The sequence below is a fragment of the Aphelocoma coerulescens genome, chromosome 20 (assembly GCF_041296385.1).
Source record: "Aphelocoma coerulescens isolate FSJ_1873_10779 chromosome 20, UR_Acoe_1.0, whole genome shotgun sequence".
Classification (NCBI taxonomy): Eukaryota; Metazoa; Chordata; class Aves; order Passeriformes; family Corvidae; genus Aphelocoma; species Aphelocoma coerulescens.
The window spans coordinates 15483528-15506012 of NC_091033.1; the positions used below are offsets into that span (position 1 = coordinate 15483528).

At 50.6% G+C, this 22485-nt stretch overlaps 1 protein-coding gene across 3 annotated transcripts in view; it reads left to right on the forward strand.

Annotated features, from left to right (window-relative positions):
• The first annotated feature begins 14158 nt into the window (after window positions 1–14158).
• Window positions 14159–22485, forward strand: part of KCNB1 (potassium voltage-gated channel subfamily B member 1) — a 115077-nt gene continuing 106750 nt past the window's right edge. The window contains exons 1-3 of one of the 3 annotated variants that reach the window (XM_069034551.1): window positions 16312–16380; window positions 16469–16512; window positions 16611–16775. In XM_069034551.1, the coding sequence (XP_068890652.1) occupies window positions 16638–16775 (138 nt within the window). In that variant the 5' untranslated portion in view covers window positions 16312–16380; window positions 16469–16512; window positions 16611–16637. Of the gene's footprint in view, window positions 14300–14776; window positions 15188–16111; window positions 16776–22485 lie in introns of those variants that run through there. The other 2 variants (XM_069034549.1, XM_069034550.1) reach the window with 2 other exon arrangements.

The window sequence follows — 22485 nt, forward strand, 5'->3', positions numbered from 1 at the left end:
AGCCCTTCCCACCCTTTCACGATGCAAAGGCTGACGGCCACAGCTCGGATAGGCTGTGAAGATTCACTAAACCCTGTTTTCCTGGTTGCTTTCCACTGGCTCAAGCACAGTGGTTTCTCCTCCTGGGACTTGAGGGAGCTGGACTTGGAGATGATCCTTATGGATTCCAGGCTCTGATGGGGAACTCGGCTCTCAGGCATCACAGGGTTTGAGATTAGTGCGGTCTAACACACACAGGTATTTTAAACATTCTCAGCTTTTCTAAGGCGGAGCAATGTGGCGGTGAACTGGGAAGTTCCCCTTATTCCCGGCGGGGATTACCCTTTTCCCTCTACTCCTTTCCTGCCCCGAGCTGGCTCCCTTCGGTAGAGCCGAGAGTGGCAATAGATGGCACTGCTGGGACGGGCAGGAGCCGCTGCCTCGGTGCCACGGCCCGGGGGCATCGCTCTGCCCGCATCCGTCTGGGCTTCATGTCCGAGCTGTGGATCTATAGCTTGGGCAACCCTGGTGCAAAGTGGCTGCAGCAAGGCGTTATGTCAGCACCTGAGTTTCGCCTTCTGTTTCCATGCAGGGAAGAAGGAAGCATCTCTGGAAAGTTCCATCTGAAAAGCCAGAGCAGCAAAGAAGCTGGGAGACACCTGGGATATCTACTGCTCTGGGCTGAGGTTCCCGGTGCACTGCCCTTGCCTGGGCGAGGTCCAGACCCCTCAAACCAGCTGGGACTCTCCCACTGAGCCAGAGATCTGGGGAAAGAGGGAGAGGGCAGCTGCCGGCAGTGTTATTAGCAAGAAAGCAACTAGACCCTTTGAAATCATCTGCACTCTGGCTGTCCACCTTCATAACATCCCTAATTGCTGGGGACAACCTGCTTTGTGTGCTGGGGCAGGTTGATTCTGCATCACATTGGCTCTCCAGCACTTCACTCTTTTCTCAGTTTGACCTCAGCAAATGCATCTTCCCAGACGACTTTGTGCTGCACAGGAGATGAAATCCAGCCCTGCAGCCCCTCCAAGCTCTCATCACAAGGCAGACTTCTCTGCTTCTTCGCAGCCCTGAGGTTTGCTGGGTGTAATCTAGAGAGAGATAACAGCTGCTTTATTCTTTCTGATGCATGACCAAGTCAGCTTGCTTCCAACATGAATGATTAAAGACCCACGTGCATTTGTAATGACTATATTCTAATTAAAAAGCAACTCCCTCTTTGAAAATTTAGGCAACTATAGTGGTATTGTGCTTACAAAAAATAATTAATTATTTATATAAAATGCTCTGGTCTTTAAATTACTTGGGTTTAATGTACTGCAAAGGCACTTGTATCGATAACAGTGCTATTTTGCTTCCACTTAATCATCACAATTTTATTTATTTATTTATTACCAAGAACAAAAATACCCAAGCTGGTCCATCTGATACTTCACTGCACCACTGATGGGCTGCTTTTCCTCGCAGTCTTACATTGCAATAGTTGTGGGTTTGCTGTTAAGAGGCTGTTTCACAGCCCACTGAAGGACTTGGTGCCATGTGTGAACCAGGATGCGGCTTCTATCACCACCATGCATTTGTCACCATGGTGGTGTTGTCACTGACCCATGTGCTCCTTTATGGGGACTCTGCTCACTCCAGCTACTCACCTTTGAATAGCTCTGAGTCCTCTTGGGTGTTTATTTTTAGGGTAATGTAGGGCCTGTGTTTTTCTGGCTTCTCCTATTTCTCCTAAAGTTTCCTTCAGCCATCGCAGCAGTTCAAGGTGAATTAGAAGAAGTGACTGGAAGCAGAGGACACGCTGCAAAGCTGATGTGTGGGTGTAGCTGGATGATGCAGTGGTTCTGGGCGGGTGCTCCTCTTCTGCCTGTTTCGGTTACCAGAAACTTTTCATTTTCTCTTTTTTTCAACATAATTTTTTAAAAAATATTTCCCATTCAAATCAGTTGGGATTCAAGCTGCCCTGTTGCTCAGCAGCCACCCCATTGGGATTGACATGTTGGTGTTAATATGCTGTTAATTCCAGACAGGCAAGATTGTCTCGCAAAAGCAGCTTTGGAAACTAGGAACTGACGGGCTGCAGGAAGGTGTTGTTGCATTACAGCCATTTCTACGAGGGGGCTCGATAGATCCACAACAGGATTTGCTGGTTTAAGGTAAAGGAGAACCACTAAGAGGAAGTGGAGCAGACACCCCTTGAGTGCTGTTGCTGGGACACAGAGCTCCCAGGCTGGTGTGGCCATGGAAAGGCAGGCTGAGAACTGCTGAGTGTGCAACATGAGGTGAGTCCAGGGGACACTGAAAACCTTGGGTGCCTTCTGAAATACCAGCCCTAATTCTGGTCACTTCAACCAAAATGACTCCTACTGCTCTAGGTGGCTGCTGGGGTGTGTAATTGTAATGCACGCGTGAGGTTCTCACAGAACAATCACAGTGTGGCAGAATCACCCTAATCCATCCTCCTGTACCAAGCCAAGATCAATGTCTAGACCATCCTGACAGGTGCTTAAGGATCTTTTTCTTGAAAGCCTTAATGATGTCTCCACTCCCTATTCTCCTTGGGGTAACTACCCCAGGGCTTTACACTTTTTCCCCCAACAGTCATCCTAATTCTCCCATCCTACTCTATTTTGTCCAATTCCCAGCAGACAAGGAACACAAACCATTGCTATCTTCTACAGAAACCTTTTATGAATGGAAAACTGTTACCCCATCTCTGCTCTGCTTTCTGTTTCTATGAGTTTACCCATTTTCCTCCACCTCTCCTCAGAGGCTGTTTTCTATGTCTCTTTCTTCTGGTCACTTCTTTTGCTGCCCTCTGGGCTCTTGCCAGTTGGGGCCTGACCTTCTTGATGAGCAGTGCCCAAACTTGGATGCAGGACTCCAGCCGAGGCTGTAGTAGCAGGGCATGTGTCTCACATACAGCTTTTCTGTTTATGAATTCCAGCATGATAGCTGCAAAAAAAAAGCAAACAATGTCCTGGTAACCCTTGAGATTTGAACATGGTAGAGATGAGGACCATATAAGTACATAGATGGATGTGTGGATGAAATGCAGACTTTCACCAGTCAGACAAAAGAAACCGAGCTTGGGAAAGTGGCGGCGTGGTGGCTGCTGGTGTTTGTGAGCCCCGTCTCTGTCCTGCTGAGGTGTGGGAGCAGGGCCATTCCCATCCCACCGGGACACACCCCAGGACACATCAGGAGCCCTGTGGTTGCCCTCCTGGGGACACACCAGCTGGGTTTGCCCTGCTGGGGCCTCCCAGTCCCTGTGGGCCCCACGAGCTGAGAGGGTCTGAACCTTTCTACTGCTGGAGTTGGTTTCTGGTGCCTGTATCCACAGGCAGTTATTAAAGCCGTTCTCATTTGCTTTCCACTCCTGAAGGAAAAAGCTCTCTGTGGGAAGATGAGTTGCACATTTTTTCCCCTCCCCTTCAGCCCAAGCGTTAGGCAGGAGGCTGCTGCATGATGCAAAGTTGGGCTCTGCAGAGGATGGCAGGGAGGCGTCGGAGGAGCCCGTGGTGGTGGCTGGAATTCCTGTTGCCATAACAACCCAATGCAGCCCTTAAATATAGAACCGGTTTTACCCCATAGCCCTGCTCTGTCCTTCCTTCTGTAACACAGAGCAAGCGGGCCTTGCTCCCTCCTTGCTGCCACCTGTAGAATCCCAAAGGTCAGAAATGGGGACGCCTCTACAGCAGTGTGTGGTGTGTGGGGTCAGGAGACCCACTGATCATGACTTTGGGGGTTCTGTTCCATTCACAGCTCTGGTGTGTGGGCCCCAAATTCTGGTTTGGCCCAGTGAAAATCCTCGGGGGGGCTGGACTGAAAGAAGAGATCCCCTGGAGGAGTGGAAAACATTTAACTGCTGGAGCAGCTGTGGCTGCGGGGTGGGAGGGTACCGAACCCAGCCAGGCACAGTGCAGCTCTCCTGGCAGGGAGGGTACCGAATCCAGCTGAAGTTCCTTAGCCTGAGAGAGAGGTCATCACATGGAAAATTTACTGTGTGCCTTTGGTATCTCCAGTGCATGATTACACTGCAAAACCATCTGTTACATTTATGTTTATTCCTCAGCAAATTGTGTAGATGCTTTTAGAAGTTCTTGTTTATCTATTTAGTTAAATATTGGGTTTTATACCATAGATCAGGAAGAGCCCTAAACAGCAGGAATTATTTACTGGTGCAATACAGTGGGAGATCTCACAGAATCCTGGCTCTGCAGCGTTGGTTTCATTGTGGTGGTGTAGCTGAAGTAATTTCATTCTGTTAGTTTGTTAGAAGGATACTTGGGTTGCAAAATAAAGCTGCTGATTGGTATGAAATGATAAAATTAAGGTTTTCTCATAAAATCCTAATTCCTCTCCCTTGTTAATCTACAGGGGAGTGCAACCTGCAAACGTCAGATGAATCCCTTATTCTTTACCATCTCCAGTAACAGTCTTATCCCTCTTAATATTGTGTGATTTTCCCCTGATTGAGTCATTGACAGTAGCTAACTTTCCTGAAATGGCCTTTCATTCCAACTAGAGACAAACAAATGGTGGAAAATTCCAACCTGAGCGTTTTTAACTTTGGCAAAGTTACAAGTAACTGAATACAGAACAACTTGGGCAGGTCAGGCAGGTACCTCCCAAACGCAGCAATAGGAGGCAGTTCTTCCGCACTGACTCCTTTATCCTTTCAGATGCATTTTCCTTCTGTTGACCTCTTCTGAACTAGTCTTGAAAGACATTAGGTCATAAATCTTGGGGTTTAACAAGGAAAAATACTGCTTTGGGATATCACAGCCAGAGAAAGGACACCAGGGCTCAATATCAATTGAACATTGAGTAGAACAGCAAGGACTTGCTTTCCATCACCTGGCTGTCATCTTCCACGCCTCTGTTTCTTGAGAATTCTTACTTTTTAACCCAACCAATGAAGTGACCAGTGCTTTGGGATGACGAATTGGTAGAAAAAATTTCACTCAAGCGTAGCCTTGTTTATATCAGTTTTGTACCTGGGGGACTGCAGCTTTGAGGTGTGTCTGAGGGTGCTTAGGGGCTGTGTGTGCTCTGCAGTCATTCCCAGCAGCTAAACACTGGAGAGCTCATCCTGGAGATGTGTTTCAAGGGAAAACAATTGTCAGAATCTATAGGTTGCAACTTGCAATTAACTTTGCACATTCATCCATTTCAGTGCCACAGAGACACTGAAGGACTAAGGCTTGCTTGGGCTGTGATTATGGATGTTTACAGGTGTCCTCCTGCAAGGCACTGCTGGAAGGTCCATCTCCTCTTAGGCAGCAGCTTTCCAGCTGCTCAGTGCTGAGACAGCCTCTTGCTCTCTTTGAGGGGTGCTCCTTCAGGATCGGAGAACACCGAATTTAAACCTGGAAACTGTGAGTAGGCTAAAGAATTTGTTGTATCTACAAAGTCACCCCCCTAAAAGGTGCTTTAGTCCATATTAGGGCTGGAGCATCACATTTCTCCTGATTAAGCAAACGATTGGAAGGTTTGGTTTCAAATTGCACTGCAAAGACTTGTAAAGCAAACCGCTGAAGTTCCTGGGTGGTTCCCCAGACAATGCTGCTTGTTTGTGCTTTTTCCTATTCTAATTAAACTTTTTCCACAGGAAAAGTCTTGTTTTAGTCTTTTTTTTTTTTTTTTTTTTTTTTTCAAAATTGAACTGTCCTTTCTTAGTTTACTATATTGAAATCCACAAATACAGATGCTTTAAGAACTCTGAGACCTGTTGTTCACATTGTTGATTCTGACTTTTTACAATGCATCTTCATTGAATTCCCTTGTCTGCAGGGATTCTGGGGGCTATTAGCTGCTTTAAATGGAAAAGCAGCTGCCGGGACCATGGGCATTCATTCCCAGAGGTGACACATTCCCTAAAGCTGCATCCCGTGAGATTCACTCAGCCCACATCAGCCTCCAGACTGCTGCATCCATCTCCCTTCCTCCTTTCCTTCGGAAGCAGGAAGGGTTTGTGCAGCCACTGTAGCACCCCAAAAGTCAATTCACATTTTATCAGGACTTTTACTGCAGAAAGTTGAAAAACACCCCTGCAGGACCAATAGCTTTAGGCTAGGAATAAACTGCAGCTGCTTTATGGAGCCTAACATCTCCTGGAATTAAACTTGTGTTGTCCCTGCTAATCAGAGGAGCGGGATTGCTGCTTGGCTTCCTCAGCCCCCCTGCACAGCCCTTCCCGAATCAAAGGGATTGGTCTGGGCAAGGCAGGCAAAGACCACCCGCACACACGCTGGGGCCGAAGAGGAGGTTTTGATATGTTGCTGGGTAGAGATATTTAATTAACCTCTCTATTGATTTTGATGAAGAACCACCTTCATTCTTTATGTGCAAGGGAAAAAGAGACTGAAGAGCAGCCATGTGGAGGATGGCCAAGTGAGTGCTGGGATGGGCTTGGTTCTTCACCTCTGGTTTTTTTGGTGCAAGACTGTGGTTGACCTTTGTGAATGTGCCAAAAAATAGAGGTGGGGGAGGGAGTTGAAGAAAACTGGAGAGAACATCTCCATATGTGCCTCCCACAGGTGGGGTGAGGATGTGTGAGGGTGGGCAAACACCTCCCTCCTTCCAGCCGGTGAGCTGTGGCCTCTGGGCAGAGACAGCACATGCAGGGGGGGATCAGAGGGAAGAGGGAGCTGATACCCCCAGCACCAGCTGCCAGGGCAGAGGACGTCGGTGCTTCGGGCTGCGGTGATGCCCGGGGCAGAGCTGGGATCGGGGCACCCCTCAGCAGCGTTACACAGCCCCCAGGGCCAGGGGCTGCCCGGGCCGTGGCTGGGGCCCTGCCTAGTTCTGCAGGCCAACAGGAGCAGGGAGGTCGGTTAAAAATGCAGGCTACGATTGAACTTGAAAGGCCATCAAAGTATTTTGAAGAACAACTGTGAAATACTGAAATGGCTGCTTGCTTTTCAAACACGATGGTTATTGACAAGTTTGGGAGTTTGCTGGGATTTCCTGATTTAATGGGGCTTAACATCTTGAATTGAGGGCCTTTTAAATTCTGCATTATGTTGGCTGTTGTTAATTATATTGTTAATATTTAATGAATGGAAAAAGACAAAGGTAGGTAGCTGATAACTCTTTTAAAATAAAAATCTCCATTATGACAATCCTGAGGAATCTTTGTATTGGTGTTACTTTGGTTACTGGAATGACAGAACATAAAGGCTGGGAGAGGAGAGAGAAACCTCGCTGTGCCAGGCACCATGGGGATGGGGGATGGTCAGAAGCTTGCAGTCTGAAAGACAGGGAGGACATGGGGACAGGAGGTCCCCAGTTAGTGAAGGCTGTGCCCATGTCTCACCCCTGCACTTGAACCATCCACTGTGCTGTAGCCTGCTGGGCTGAGGATTCAGAGCCCTGGCTGTGCTGGGTGCCCCTGTCCTGTGGGTGCCACATCCCTGTGACCACTGCATGGGCCAGGGAGGCTTCCTGAGCTTGGGCTCACAGTGCTGCTGCTTAACCTGGGCTCTTTTCTCCCCTTCCCTTGGGACCCTTCTCCTCCCCAGCCAGCAGAGATTTGAAGAGCAGGTGGGTGGGAGCTGCTCCCCGAGGCCCTCACCCCTGCAGAGCCATGGGAGCTTGGCCAGACCCCATCTTTTCATCTGCTTAAGGCTAGGCAACAGGAATTTCTGTCCTCCACAGTGGATCTGGGTTCTGCTGAACCCCTCCAGAGCTGGCAGGAGCACAGGCCAGGATTTCAAGGGCTGCCCTGCCACATCCTTTCCCCTCTGTACAGAAGGAGCCTCATGTGCTTTACTGAACAGCTGCATTGCAACTGCTTTTTGCAGAAAACAACATGTTCACCATAATTCTGTGTCGTAATGAGGAGCTTGGACAGAAAAATGCTTTTTAGAGGACTCCAGTGCTGGAATTCAGAGAGGATGGAGGTTTCTTAGCTTTTTAGATGTTTAGTCATGCTAGAAAATGAGTCCCAGCAGGGCAGGTGATGACTGGGTCAGATGTTGGGGTAAAAGTTTTGCTGCAAGGCTGTTGAGAATTTTGGTGCCTAAATCTAAAGCAGCTGAGGATGGGGGGAGGGCATTGAGCTGAAGGACTTAAGCAGGGGTCTCTGCTCTCTGGACAAGTGCTCTAAACACCAAAAAAATCTGCTGTGTTCCCACCTTGGATGTTGCGGTGAACCATTTTTCCAGTTGTACCTTTGAAAAACAAAGTGATGACTAAGAAATGCCATGGAAGAAGCAGCACACAGAACTGCCTTTAGGAGGGGTCTCAGGCTGCAAATCCCAAGGGGAAAGAAAAATGTCACTGGCACCCTAAAGAAGGGCCAGACAAGCATCCAAAACATGTGGTCTTCAGATGTCTCCATTCCCCAGCTTTCCTCCTGGTCAGCTTCAGGCAGCTCTTTGCTCTGTTGCTGGTCCTTCCCCCGTCCGAGCTGGGGCTGCGGCTCCGCCCTCAGCATCCCCCACTCCTGCCCGGACCAAGGAAGCGGAGCTGTGTTTTCGGTAGGTTGTTGCAAGGTTCTCAGTTTGTGTCACTATATCTCATTTGTCCTTTCTGGTTTGCTGGTGCTGGATCCTGTTCCCCTGCAGAACTCAGTGTACAGCGAAAAGGGCATTTCGGAACAGCTCATTAAAATTCATGGCGAGTTGTGCTGTCCCATGTGAAGAAGTTTAATCCGAGACAGCCTTCAAGAAAGGCTTATTGCAGCCTTCTGCATCACCCACAAGCACTTTGGGGAAAAACAGGGAAGGAGAACAGAGTGTTAGATAAGCTGCTTTGAAATGATCTCCATAATCCTCCAAATTAAAATGTAGTTTATTAAAGACAAGTTACAGATGCAAAACAACCAAAAAAAGGCTGGAAGTGACCCTTCCCAGAGACAATTTATGCTATTCCTGCGCTGTGACTGGATGTCACTGAGATCAAAGCTGTCCCCCGCAAGGAGCCAGCCCCACTGGTGGCACGAGATGCCCAGCCTTTCCCTCGTGCCTCGTCCCCAGGGAAGCTGGCCTTCCTCAGCACTGGAAGTAACATTAAGAAGTCACTTGAAATTCAATTTGACCCTCTCCTCGCCATGTCCTTTCACAGTCATTGGTATGAGGCTTCCTGACCCCAAAGCAGCTCCAGCTTTTACTGTTGGAATGGCACAAAGGAGAGAAAGAGAGTGTTTATTCAAGGCTTAGGGCAATTGAGATCAGGAAGTGGCCAAGAAGGGCTGCTCTTGTGGAACTTTTTCAATGCCTGCCTATTTTCTGCTAGTTTCTCAAAAAAGGTGAGCCATAAAAAGCTTAACCTGTTGGATACTCCCATCAGCTTGATTCTCACCTCGATGTGCAGTTCTCATGAAAGCTTCTGCCACTGATGGCAACAGCCTCTGTCAGTGGTAAGAGGGACAAGGCAAACAATCTTGGTAGGAATTACTAATGGACATCTCTTCAGATTTAAAGTACATTTAGCTGCTCATTCATCCCCCATCCCATGGAGCCTTTGGCAGCTTGCTTCAATCCTTCTCAGTCTCAGTTTCCCTCAGTCTGAAAGGCAGTATTATGGTACTTTTTTCCCAGGAACCATGTGAGATTGCTCTCTGACTGCATATCCACTTTTAGGATCCACATATGCAAGAGCAGAGGAATTCTTGTTCTCATTATCCTCAGGAAACTCTCTGCGCTTCGGGACATTCAATTGATGGCATTTTTCCAGCATTAAACCATGAAGCAGATTTTGTCTGTGGCTGAGTTCAGTGTTTGCTTTGCCTCTAAGGATGAGCCCTCAGCCTGTGTTTGTTAAAAGGAGCTGGGCAGAAGATAGGCCAGGGGTGGAAATCAGGGGTGTGTGGGGCAGGAATCAATCCCAGCAGGAACATGTTCAGGTCACAGCTACCTTATTGCCACCTCCCACCTCAGGGAGCTCTGTTCCCAAGCTCAGGTGGAAACTGTTTAGCGAGGGGACCTGACTTCTCTTGCCCTGCTGTGAAGACTGAGCAACCGCATCCTGGAGCTCCTGTTGCAAAGGAGTGATGACACATCACATCACTCCTTTGCAACATCACTCGTGTTTGCTTCAACTGCACAAGGAAGATGCTGCCTGGGAGCTCTTTAGGAGACCTGGCTGCTAAGCTCTACTGCTTGGAGTCTTCTTGCCAAAGCCTTACCTGGAGCAGCGTATTCTCTGATAGGGGAAGGTGAAGTTGTTGTTCCCTTGCTGCTCTTTCTCAGCACTCCTGCCCTCTTGAGCAGGCCTCACCACCTGTGGAGATGGGCTCTAAGCAGGCTGGTTCTCCAAATGCTGCTTAAAGCAGTCAGGCTTCCTCCAACCAGGGAGAGAAACAGCACCCACGGTCTCTGAATCTGGCTTGTGTGCAACACACAGGGCTGCCGGCAAGCAGGGCAGGCTCACGAGGCTTACCCAGTTCCCTCTCTGCATTCTGTTCAGAGCTTCACTTCACTGCCACACCTGGCTGGGCAAGGGATTTTCCCTACATGCAACTGCCCCCACGGCTGCATCCCTCTGGCAGCTGGGGGAGGGGCTGCAGAGGGATGCTGACCATGTGGGGAGCTTAGTGAGAGCAGGCAGGGCCCCTTCCTGTGGACTCCTGGGAATGCTACTGCCCCTAGGTCCTGGACCCTGGCTCTCTCCAAAGACTGCTCAGTCTGCCTGCAGCCAAGTGGGGATGATGGGCCACAGCCCTAAAGGGTTTGGACGACTGCAGGGCCATTTGCAATCCCCAGCAGCTGGAAAGGGGCTGGAGGGATGAGGCCACACGTCCATAGCTGCAAAGACTGGCTGACCCCTCTAGCTCTGCTGGCCTCCCTCCTGAGTGATGATGAATGCAGGCCCTCAGCCTTTCAGGGGCTAATAAATCCGCAGTTGCTCAATAACATGGCAAGCTCAATTGCTTCCCAGGGCTCGGTGCTTACAGCTAAATGTTAGATAACAGATCATAGGCCCTGCTTCTCCCTCGGAGCCAGCCCTGCCCAAACACTGAAAGCCGAGAGGAGGAAACATCCCCCAGCCCTTCCATGGGTACAGGGGCTGGGGGAGTCCTGCTGCCATTGGTCCGTCCAGGGACCTGGGGCCCCAAGTATTTGGTCTACAGTGTTGATAGGTAGGAGAATATTTCTCAGATCCTTTTGCAAGTTCCCGAGCAGATGGGCGGCAGGGACAAATCGGGCCACCAGGGGCTTTTCACTCCTCAACCAGCAGAAAGGTCTGTGTATTTTCCCTTCCTGAAGCAACTGTATTTGGTCTCAAACCTGATGTGAACAAGACAGACACAGCTAGGAGGTGATGTTTTACACACCTTAGGGAATAGGCTGGTGCTTCCATAGCTTCCAGCACCCCCCAGAATCATCCTCATCAAGAAAAGAGGAAAGGTGGGTCTGATGGAGCCATCCTTGGCAAGAGGAGCCATGGGGCCAGTGCTTGTGGTCAGTGAGCACAGACAGAGACTGAATAGATGCATGGGAGGAAATGCACATGCTGAGAAAGGCAGAGAGCTGAAGCCATGGGGGATGGCTCTGAATGTTCTTTGTGGGAACCTAAACCAGAAGCTTCTCTGGTAACCAATATGCAGTGGCATGTTTCCTGCCCTCTTCCCCAAGGCCAGAGGAACCCAAGAGTGAGGAGGCAGCAGGAGCTGTTGGCAGGGTGGTGCCAGGCGAGCAGGGGTGCAGCTCTGCCAGCCCCACCTCGAGGCAGCAGCAGGGAGGGAAGCCAGCCTGGAATGAGGGCGTTTTGGGCACTCCTGGGACCTCAAAATGCATCCAAAAAGTTTAGGCAAGCTGAAAACTTCAACCCTTTATTTTTCTTTAAGGTTCATTTTTGGATCGTATTTTGCTGTCTGCTTCCAGTATTTCCCCCTGGTATTCCAGTATTTCCATGCTCCTGGGCTCTCAGTAGCAGAAGCACTACCTCAGTTCTTTTTGTACTTTTCAACACTTGTTATGGATCTCTGCCAAGAAACCTGATAATTTTTTTCCCCATTTAAGGGAAAGAATTTTGGTCTATAAAAGAAAATCTCCATTGTACCTAAAGTGTTTCCAGTCTGGAAAGAAAACCTCTGGAAATTGAGGGAAGTCTTAAAGGGACATAATAGGAAACACTCGGCAACAGAGGCAGCTTATTGTGCATGATTGCCTTTCCCACTCCCAAGGACAAGTACAAGGCCCTTGGGCTGCAAGAACAATACGGGTTATTGTTACATCTTAGAGCTCATTTCGGAATGTGAAATTCAGCAATGAGGAATCAGCCAAAACTCAGGGGCCACCAAAGCTGCTGCTCCCCTCTCTGTGGGAGACCCTCTGTTCCACATGCCATCACTGTGACAGGGCTGAGCGCTGGTTTGCAGGCGGGCCGGGAGCCTTCCTTTTCTCACAGCCCTTTGTTTTCCTGTGAGCAGTAAAATGGTGTAAACCAGCCTCCCCTCTTGCTTCACAGGATGGACAGGAAGATGCCAGACTGTCATACAGGGCAGGTGTTTGGGAAGATGTGATACTTTTCCTTATGCAGGCAGAGGAGTCACTGCAGATCAGCAGAGGGATATTTATTTCCACATTTAGGCTCAGCCTATTTCCCTCTCGTGTCGTAGCTCAACAAACACTGCCTTACAGACCTGTTCTGCCTGGCAGTGAAATCCAGATATGTCTATGCCACTGAATGCAAGCCCGGCAGAACATATCTTTGCTGTGCTCTGCATATTTCCTCTGATGTACTTGAGGTTTAAGGTGTTTCCTTGTCAATAATTGCTGTAATACCTGGAGAGAAACAGGGTTTGCACAAACTGCATCCAAACATTTGACTGGCTCCATAGGCTGGGGAAATAACAAACCATAAATTAAATTTGCAAAGCTCAGAGTACAAAAATATCAACTGAAATGTGTATCCAAACCAAGAGTGGGTGAAATAACCTTGGAGAAGAGTGAGCAGGATGCACATTTCTGCATCTTCAGGCCTGCACTGCCCCTTGCTGACAAACTCTTCGTGTGGGACAGAAATGCTGCAGGGAACAGATGTCCTGGGGGTGGAAACATCCTTTCCTCTCCCCAGACTCATGGATCACCCCAGGCAGAGCCAGCTGGAGGGACTGCCCTGGGCAGGCCTCCCTCTCCCAGCTTCTTCAGTAGCATTTTCAGCACTGGCCAGAAGAGCCGTGGGGAAGGGGGAGCTCGCAGCACTGGAGGAGCCCGTGCTGCCCTGCTGCCCCTCCTCGTGCCCCCCTCCAGGGCTGCTTCTCCAGCCTCTTGGCAGAACACGTGGCAGTGGCAGGGGAGCCTGAGTGATGCAGGAAGATACAAATGCCCTGCTAATAAAGCCAAGGTGCCTCTCTCACAGTGATTTAACTGGTGAATCTGATGCATCTCCCTGCATTAGGCTGCTTGTCATTTTCCCTCCCTGCATCACGAGGGGAGATAATGAGCCTGGGAGGTCAGTGCTGACAAACCCTTGCTCTCCTACGGCACCTGCCAGCTGGAAATTTCAAAGCATTTTGTAATCATTAACAGATTTAGCTTCCTAGCCCTGATCAGGGGTTTTGTCTCTGTTATAAGAGGAGTAAAGTACAGTCTGGAGGTGAAATGATGAGAAAGCAACAGGAGAATTGAAGTGCTCTGAACATTGCCCTAATGTCTATCCTGAATTAGAAGTATTCATGGGGTAGGAGGAGCACTGGGCTGGGAGTAGGTTGGTCAACAGGTTTCATCCCCAGTTCTTCCTTCCACCCCTTTCTGGGCGATCTTGCTTTTCTGTATCTTCATTTCCTCATCTCCAAAAGGAAGGTAGTGACCAGCTTCTTGTAAGAAGTTCCTAAATGTACAGCTGACACACAGTTGTGTCAAGTACTGGACAAAAACTGCTGTTTGGGATTTCAGAAGGTGACCGCTAAGGAAGATGTCAACATTCAAACACCAAATATAATAGTCTAGCACTGACATTGAGAATGCTGGGCATCAGGAGCCAGGCATGGGCAAGAGAAGCATAGAAAATGGGGAAAAGCAGCACGGAGAGTCTTTTTTCCTAGTTAATCACAAAAAATCAGACACCAGGTTCCTGTTTCAGAAACGTTGTAGTAGGAACTGACACTAGAGTCCAAGAGCCATGAGCAATCAAGGCAAGAGAAGGGCACAGCTGTGTACCCCTGATACATCAGCCTGAACAGGTGAACTGCATTAAGTGATACTAATTGGTGCTAATGGAGCTCCAGGCTTCTGGGGAGGGCCATTTCCCCTGGTGGAAGTAAGGGAAAGAGACCAGAGGGACAGTTTGGCAGAGCAATACTTTGATTGCTGTGCTCTTGCCTGGAAAGTCACAGTTTTCTCCATTTCTGGTGTGTTTTCAGGTTAGTAAATGCTAGTTTACATTATATTCATAGTCCTAATCGGTAGCAGAGATCCACTACTGTTCCTCCTATCTGTTTCTGCAAATATCTGCAATCGTCGCTGCGGGCTCGTTCCTTCGAAGAGGGGCAGTCGGGGTGGGGGCGAGGGCCTGGATCGCCCTCACACGCGGGGTGATGAGCAACCTCCCTGAGCTCCGCTGCTCCCGGCTGGGCGAGGAATCGCCTGGGCGGCGGCGGGGGCCCTGCCGAGCTGCCTGGCGCTCTCCGCTCCTCGCTTTTCGGTGGCACACACCGCCGCTCCTGTTGTCACGGCTGATGGCCCCGGGAGCTGCCAGAGCAGCCCCGCCGCCTTAGGGAGGGGGCTGGCGGGCCGGGGCGGCGGGCGCGGCGCGGGGCGGCCCCGGGCGCTGCAATGCTGCGCTCCCGCTCACGGTGGAGCTGCCCGGCCCCAGCCCCGACCCTTCCGCCCCCCCGCCCCGCGCCGGGACAGCCGCGCACGGCCGCGCCGGAGCCACGGGCTGCACTTGTTGATCCCCGTGCCGAGGCAGCGGGAGGAAGCCCCGGAGCTTCCCTTTGTGTCTGCCCGGAGAGAGGGCTGGGGGGCGGGCGCAGACGCGGCTCCGGCGCTGGCTGTAGGTAGGAGTGAGGAGCCGCAGCCGAGGGAAGGCCTTGGAAAGCTTCCTGCCGAAGGATCCGATTTACCTCGTTTCCCTTCCCCTCCCCCTGGGCTCCGTGGACAGCCGGGAGCGCCGCCGCCATCCCTCCGCCTTGAGGCTGCCCGCGGGGGGATGCGAGCGGGGCCGCCCCTGCCGCCCGCCCCGCCGCAGGATGTAGCCGCCCTCGGCCCCGCACGCCCCGCGCCGCCTCGCCGGGAGCCCGCAGGAGGAGGTAGGTGAGGGCTGGGCTCGGGCCGAGCCACGGGAGCCTCTCCCCGTGTGCGGCGGCGGCTGCCGGGAGGCAGCGGCGGGGTCCGATTTTTGGGTCTGGGGGGAACCCGGGTCGGTGGGGACGGGGCCGAACCCCGAGCTGTGCCAGCTGTGCACGGGGAAGCCGCTCCTGCCTGCGCCGCGGTTTCTCTTCGTGCCATTTTGTGTAAGCAACAGTGCTCGGGGCTGTCAGGAGCCACCCGGCGCCCTAAGGCGGGCTCGGTGTTTTTTCTTATTCCTGTTTTCGTTGCTTTCCCGGTTATGCAGAGGCCGGCTTGGGGGGCGTCCCTGGGCAGCCCAGAGAGGCAGAGCGCGTCCTTAGAGTGGCTTTAAATCCTCCCTTTTCCCTGCCCCAGCTCTTTCCTCGGGAAATCTCTACGGCTGGAGTTACTAAAAGCCTCGGGATCTCCCCGCAGCCTACACGGCCGGGCAGGGCGGGGGGCACCGCCGGGGGCCACTCCGGCTGGGTCGTGGGGACACGCGGGGTCCGGCGGGGCCGTGCGCTCCGGGATGGGAGCCCGGTGCCAGCGCAACCCCGGCCGGCGGCCCAGCGCCTCTCGGGGCGCAGCCCCGAGCGCTTCCCGGGGCAGCCCCGCGCCCGACCCCGCGCCCGACCCGGCCTCCGCAGCCCTCCCGGACGGGGCGTGCGGGGACCCTCCCGGGCGGAGGCGGGGGCCCGCCGGGGCGGAGGAGACCCCCGGCCGCCGCCCGGGGGAGCTCGGCGGCAGCGCCCGCCGCACGTGGAGCGGGGCTGGACGCGGGGCTGGGCCGGGCTCGGGCCGGCGGCGCCGGGCGCGGTTCAGCACCGGCGGGCGGACAGCGCCGCCGCCCCCCCGCACATCGGCGGGGGCGGCGGGCGGGGACCCACGCGCGGCCTCTCTTGCAGCTCTGGGGCATGGAGGGGAAGGAGAGGTGAGGAGAGCCGGCCCCCGCGCCCTGCCCCGCGCCGCACCTTGCAGCGTCCAGCCTGAGGGGGACCAGCGATGCCTCTGGGGATGAATAAGCATGGATCTCGCTCTACTACCTCTTTGCCTCCAGACCCCACCGAGATCGTCCGGAGCAAGGCCTGCTCCCGAAGGGTCAAGCTCAACGTGGGGGGGCTGGCCCACGAGGTTCTCTGGCGGACCTTGGACAGGTTGCCACGGACCAGGCTGGGTAAGCTCAGAGACTGCAACACGCACGACTCCCTCATGGAGATCTGTGATGACTACAACCTGGAGGAGAACGAGTACTTCTTTGACAGGCATCCCGGGGCATTCACCTCTATCTTGAACTTCTATCGTACTGGTAAGCTGCACATGATGGAGGAGATGTGCGCCTTGTCCTTCAGCCAGGAGCTGGACTACTGGGGGGTGGATGAGATCTACCTGGAGTCTTGCTGCCAGGCCCGCTACCACCAGAAGAAAGAGCAGATGAATGAGGAGCTGAAGAGAGAAGCAGAGACCCTGAGGGAAAGGGAAGGGGAGGAATTCGATAACACTTGCTGTGCTGAGAAAAGGAAAAAACTCTGGGACCTCCTGGAGAAGCCCAACTCCTCCGTAGCAGCCAAGGTAAGTGTTCCATGTCTCTGTTGTCTACTGGCTCCTGACTGGTGATGCTTACCTGAGGTGTTGTCCTGCTGTCCTTGCTTAAGTGTCTGGGCACTTGTGGCTGGATGGATGGATGCTGTGAGTGAAGAAGAGAAAGGCCTCTCATATGCAAATGAACTTTAATGTTTTCTGGGGGTTTTTGGTAGTTTGGACGGGATCTGGTTTGAGCGTCCCTGGGGCAGCCCAGGCTGCTCAGTGTGGAAGAAGCTTGTCTGAGCAGTGGGTCAGCGCACAAAGACTGCTGTGGCTGGACATTTTAGACTTGTTACCCAGTGGCCTGTGTTGGTGCAGTTTGTAATAGAGATTTCTTTGGGCCTAAAACATGCGTGTCTTCTGCTGTTTAACCAAACTGGCTTTCAAGCAGCCAGTTCTGCTTGAACTCTTAGACCCAGGTGCAGTGAGGAAATAATGCCTTCAATTCCAGGGCTTAATTTAATTTTGTTTTTTGTAGTGAAATGCATCTCCTACTTATTTGTATCATGCACTCCTAGGCTGCATGTCTGCTAAAGCTGGTGTTTGAATTCCATCATTTTTCAAGTCTTCCCTGGGCAAGTGATGCAGCTCTGTCAATAGCTGAAGTGCTGCTTACTCTGAAGTTGGTTCCAGTGAACAGGTCTCCTTGAAGGTGTTTGGAAGATAAAATCCATGTTGGGAGAAACCAATGTCAGAGTTGGCTCTGATAATTTAGCTGCCTCATGTTAGTCACATTTTTTTTAGTGAGGAAAATCTCTGCGAACACAGTGATTCAGTAACCATGGGGACAAAAGTGAAGGGGGAGAGGTTGAAAACTGTGGGATGAATAACTGAAAAGCATGAGAGACTGAGCAGTAGGGACCAAAACTTGAATTTTCTATATACCCACATCCTCACTGTATGGCAGAGAAGCTGCAAGAAGCCCTGGCTTTCCTCTGTAATGCACCTCTCTCCGTACAAACATCTGCAAACGCAGACCTTGGCTCCATCCATCCCTTAGGGAGTCTGGCTTGGGTGGGCTACTTGGGAAAACAGACTTCTTTTTTTTCTCTTCCCAAAATGCTGCACATCATGAACCGAGAGCATGTATGAAACTTGAGGAAGAGATTTTATGAGGTGTGGGGACTGGCTTATCCCGGCAGGGGAAGGGGAGGCATGGTCTGCCTGCTGAACCCATTATCACTTTTTTAATAACAAACAGAGCCCCATAGTGTCTCTATCTCTCCAGTGGCACAGATGACACTGTGATGAACGCATTAATAATTTATAAGGCTCCTTTGGCACAGTCTTGGAATCCTGAAACACAGGCCCCAGGCTTTGCTGTCTGTGGCACTGACTCAAAATCCATTAGAGACTGTTGATGTTCATGATTTATTGTATATGAGCAAGGGTCATTCTTGCCAAATAAGTGTCTTTTGTGATTTATAAATTAAATCCTCTAGCTTCATTTTCTGAGAAAATTCTCAGAGTAAGTGCACTCGGCATTGCAGGCTCTGGATTAATTGAGAGGGGATGGTAATGCATCATTACCCTTAGCATTTAAAGCTGCCATTCTGTGCCTTCATTACTGCAATGAAAGTGATGCTGTGTGTTCCCAAACCTCAAATATTCCAGTAGCTCCCAAACACCAATTCCCACTCCTTTCACGTGTAGCAGGGCAAACAGGCCTGATGAACAATTAGCTTAGCAGGTGGGGACAGAAGTGCTGCTAGGCCTATTCTTTATCCAATTTGCTCCCTGCTGGTGGATAGCTTTTCCCTCGTGCCAGAGTGTGCCCTTTGCTTTGATCACCTTCCTGAGAATTCAATCCACATATTGGATAGGTTGAACTCACTCTTCAACTTCAGATGGAAGGACACGGGGAGAGGGACTTGGCAGCCTGACCCGTTATCTGACCTATCCAGCTGTGCCCAGGCTTCCTTTTAGGCTGTGTGTGCTGAATCTGAGCCTCTGCCTGACGGTTCCTGGCCAGCTTTCCTCAGCTGGCTGCTCAGTGGAGCACTTCTGCGGAGGCCATGGGCCTCCGGGAACTTCTGTCACCTCTCCTAAAGCCAGACTCCCTCTGCTTTGCCAGGTCTGGGAGCTCAAACTGTTCCTATGGAAAGGGAACAAAGTGAACTGTTGTGAGGTTTAACGTCACGCAAGGTCCTAAAACCACTGCTGGGGAAATCTGAATTGCTCTTGTTTATTTTTTCTCTTCAGACTTGTGCCACTCAGTGCAAAGGGTTTTCCATGCAACAAATACAAGATACCTTTATGTTCTCTTTAAGAAGTCAGGAAAATGGCTACAAGTGCCAGTTCTCCCCCCAAGCCAACCCAGGGACTGTGGCTGCCAGCATTGGCTGTATTTTAGCATTTTCTGCACAGCACCTCACCTGATCCCTCCATACCAGCTTACTCCTGGTTATACTGGGACCAGTTAAACAGAGTTGGTTTTTATTTGTTTGGTTTTCAGGGGTTTGGGTTTGCCTTTTTTTTTTTTTATTCTTAGGTGGGTTTTGTTGGTTTTGTTTTCTATGGATTTTATTTTTATTATTTATTTAAAGGGGACAATATGTGGTGTACCCCAGGGTGGAAAATAGCATTCATGTAAGAGAAGAAGAATCCCCCAGACCTTAGTTTTTGTTTCTTTCTTATCCACTGGAGATTTACCCATATCTTCTGATTACTCTGTCTGGCTTTTAAACCAACTGCCTCATGGCAAGCAGGCTGTTACTTATTTGTGAGGCTTCACCCTGTATGTGACTGGAGAGAACACTCTTGGATTTTATAATTCCCCCTCCTTGAGAGGCTCCAGGTTTGCAGAGGAGGAGCTGGGCGGGTGCTGGGGTGAGTGCTGCTCTCCCTCGGGCTGTGCCCACAGCACTGTCCCTCTGGGAGGTGTCAGACCCACGGCACCACTCCAGCTCGGCCCCAGGGGCAGCCAGGACATCCAGTGCCCGAACTGGTTTCAGTTCACCCCCCAGTTTGTCGGGCTGCCCTGCACTCCCCTCACCCAGAGGGAAAACCCCCGTGTGCAGAATGAAGCACTTGAGGGACCTGCCCTCTATCAAATGAAAAAATATTTATCAGGCAGTTATTAAATAAAACTGTTCATCTCCCTCTAACCTTAGAATATATTTTAAAGGATCCGATTCTCCCATTTCCTGGGGTTATTTGCCTGCATATCCCTGAGAAATACTCACTGCAGGCTTTGTGGATGCTTTCTCCTCTTCCTGCAATCACTGTTTTTGCATGTTCATGCTTATTTTTATCATTCTCCCAGTCTGTCTTAATAGTTTGGTGGTTTTTTCTTGGTTTTGGTTTTTTTTTTTTTTAAATAGTATTCTTCGTGTACTTTGGTGTACTCACAACATCCATTTTTAACCACAGAGGACTCTGGTGCTCGCTTCTGTCATGGTTTACTCTGGAAACTGACGAGGTGCAGATATTCTCTGGAGAAGCTCTTACATTTTGTTGCATGGTAGTTTTCCTTTTGTCAGGAAAGAAGAGCAGCTCTCCAGAAGCCAAGCAGAACTGCTGCTTGTCCTCGGGGCTTAGTGTCCATGCCAGGGCAGTAGTGGTTAGCACTGCTCCAGCATTCTGGTTTGGGCTTTTAATCCTAATTGCTCCTTCCCTTGCCAAGGCTAAGCCTGGGCAGCTGGTTCCTGTCACCCTCAGCCCAGCTACCAGTCCTGGCTTGCCAAAGTCCCTTTGGAAGCTGTTGCTTTCCACTAACCAAGGCTAGTTAGGATCCATGGGTCTCTCACCTGCCTGGCCCTTGGGAGAACCAGCCTAGCTGTAATTCCAACAGTTCGTGTGGTGTCCTGAAAAATAAAAAACTGCGGTTGTTCATGCTCTCCAGTATAAACAAATAACAAATCAGACCAACTCAACATCTGAGATTAACTTCCATGCTTCTGGAAATTCTCTGATCACCAGGACCCTTCCAGCAACCCTGCAAGAACATTGCCCTTTTTGCTTCTTGAGAGGAAAGTGTTTCTTTTCTTCCTTTAGTCCTTACAAATTATTTCCCCGATCAATATTTGAGCAATTAGTGTTGCATGGGGTGGGGAGGGGGAAGTCTGCTCGTCTTACAGACTCCTCTTCATGTGCTGGTTTCATCTATTTTTCTCTTACTGTCCTGAAGGCTGAGAAAAACACGATGACATCACCCACTTTGCAAAAAGCTTCTCTGCATGTCAAGTAGGATGTGCACTTCCTTTCCTCCTCGCTGCCTCCACTTCCCACTTGTCCCTGTCCTGTTGGGAGCTCAGCTGCAGTGATCCCTCCCTTCTGACAGGCTATTTCTCATCTTTTCCCCTGCTCCTGCTATGCTTTTGCCAGTGCAATAATATCACATTTATCCTTGAAAACATGCAACTCCAGTTCGGTAATCTCATTATGCATGCCTCTACATTCCTTGAACAGCTTTTCTCTGCTGCCCACTGCTCTCTGCTGCTAATCTCTAGATGCATTGCTTAGGGACTGGGGAGGATGCTCTGTAAGCTCTTTTCATATTATTGTTGATAGTAGTGACAAAATAAGAATGATAAAAGCCTCTTGGAGATGCATTTGCTACATCTAGAGCGTTCTTCCCCCACATGGGCTTTCTATTCCTGGTCCTCCCTTATGGTGTGCAGTTTTCATTCATCTCTAAACCTGCCTGAATTTAGCATTTGGCAGAGGAAACCCCTCTCCCGAATTGCAGGGGTCACATCTTAGCCATGCCTTGTCTGTCTCCAAGGGTCCCATCACAGGGCAGATGTTGACTTTGACTATTAAAGCCAGATTGCCCATATTTTGCCTCCATCTGTAACTTTTTTTCAGTGTGATGCAGCTACTGCCTTAGCTTTCTTGCTATATATAGGAGACTTTTTCCCTTCATCCAAAGTGAACTCCTATCTTCAGAGATCCTCAAAAGCAGAGCCTCATTCCAAAGCCTCTCCCCTGGGTTCAGGGTTTTGCCAGTTTGGTCTGTAGCTTATCCCTGGGCTTCTAGCACAGCACTGTCCTGTGGACACACAAATAACTGCTGTTCTGGATCTATCTCTTTTCATTCTGCAGCTGCTTTCTGGGTCTTGTTCTTCCAATGGACTTAAATATTTTGTCTGGGGAGCCCTAATTCCTGTGTTTAGTTCCCTGCAATGTCCTCTGTGTCTGTCTCACCAGTGGACCTGCCCACAATGTATTGCTGTGCGGCCAGTTCCCAGAACTCCTCTCCATTATAGCCTCCACAGATTCCCAGCTGGGGGAGAAAACCTGCACCCTAGTGAAACTGCCAGCTTGGTAGTTGTGTCCTGTGATTCTTTCCTGGCTCTAAAGGAGTCCTTGTAACATGGCCTGGCCGATGGCATCACAGCCTGCATGGGATGCATTTGCCAACAATGAGCTTGTTCTAAGCTCTCCAGGTGGGATCCTCCTTCAAAGGTGAGCCTTTCCCCAGAGCTGCTATTTCAGCCCTTGGATCCAGCAGGCAGTTGCCTGGTGCTCCTGCCTGAAGATGGTTTGGGTTCAGCTGTTTCCAATCCAAGCCTGCAGCTCTGCAGTCTATAGAGAATGTAGAAAAGGAAAGTTAATTGTTAGGCCTTGTATTTCTTTTGATGTGCTTGCCATCCAGTCCATGAAACACCAGTATGCACGAACACGTGTGTGTTGGCACGCTCCTGGATTTTTAACTTCTCCGTAACTTCCCGCTTGGAGAGCCTGAGCATCCACA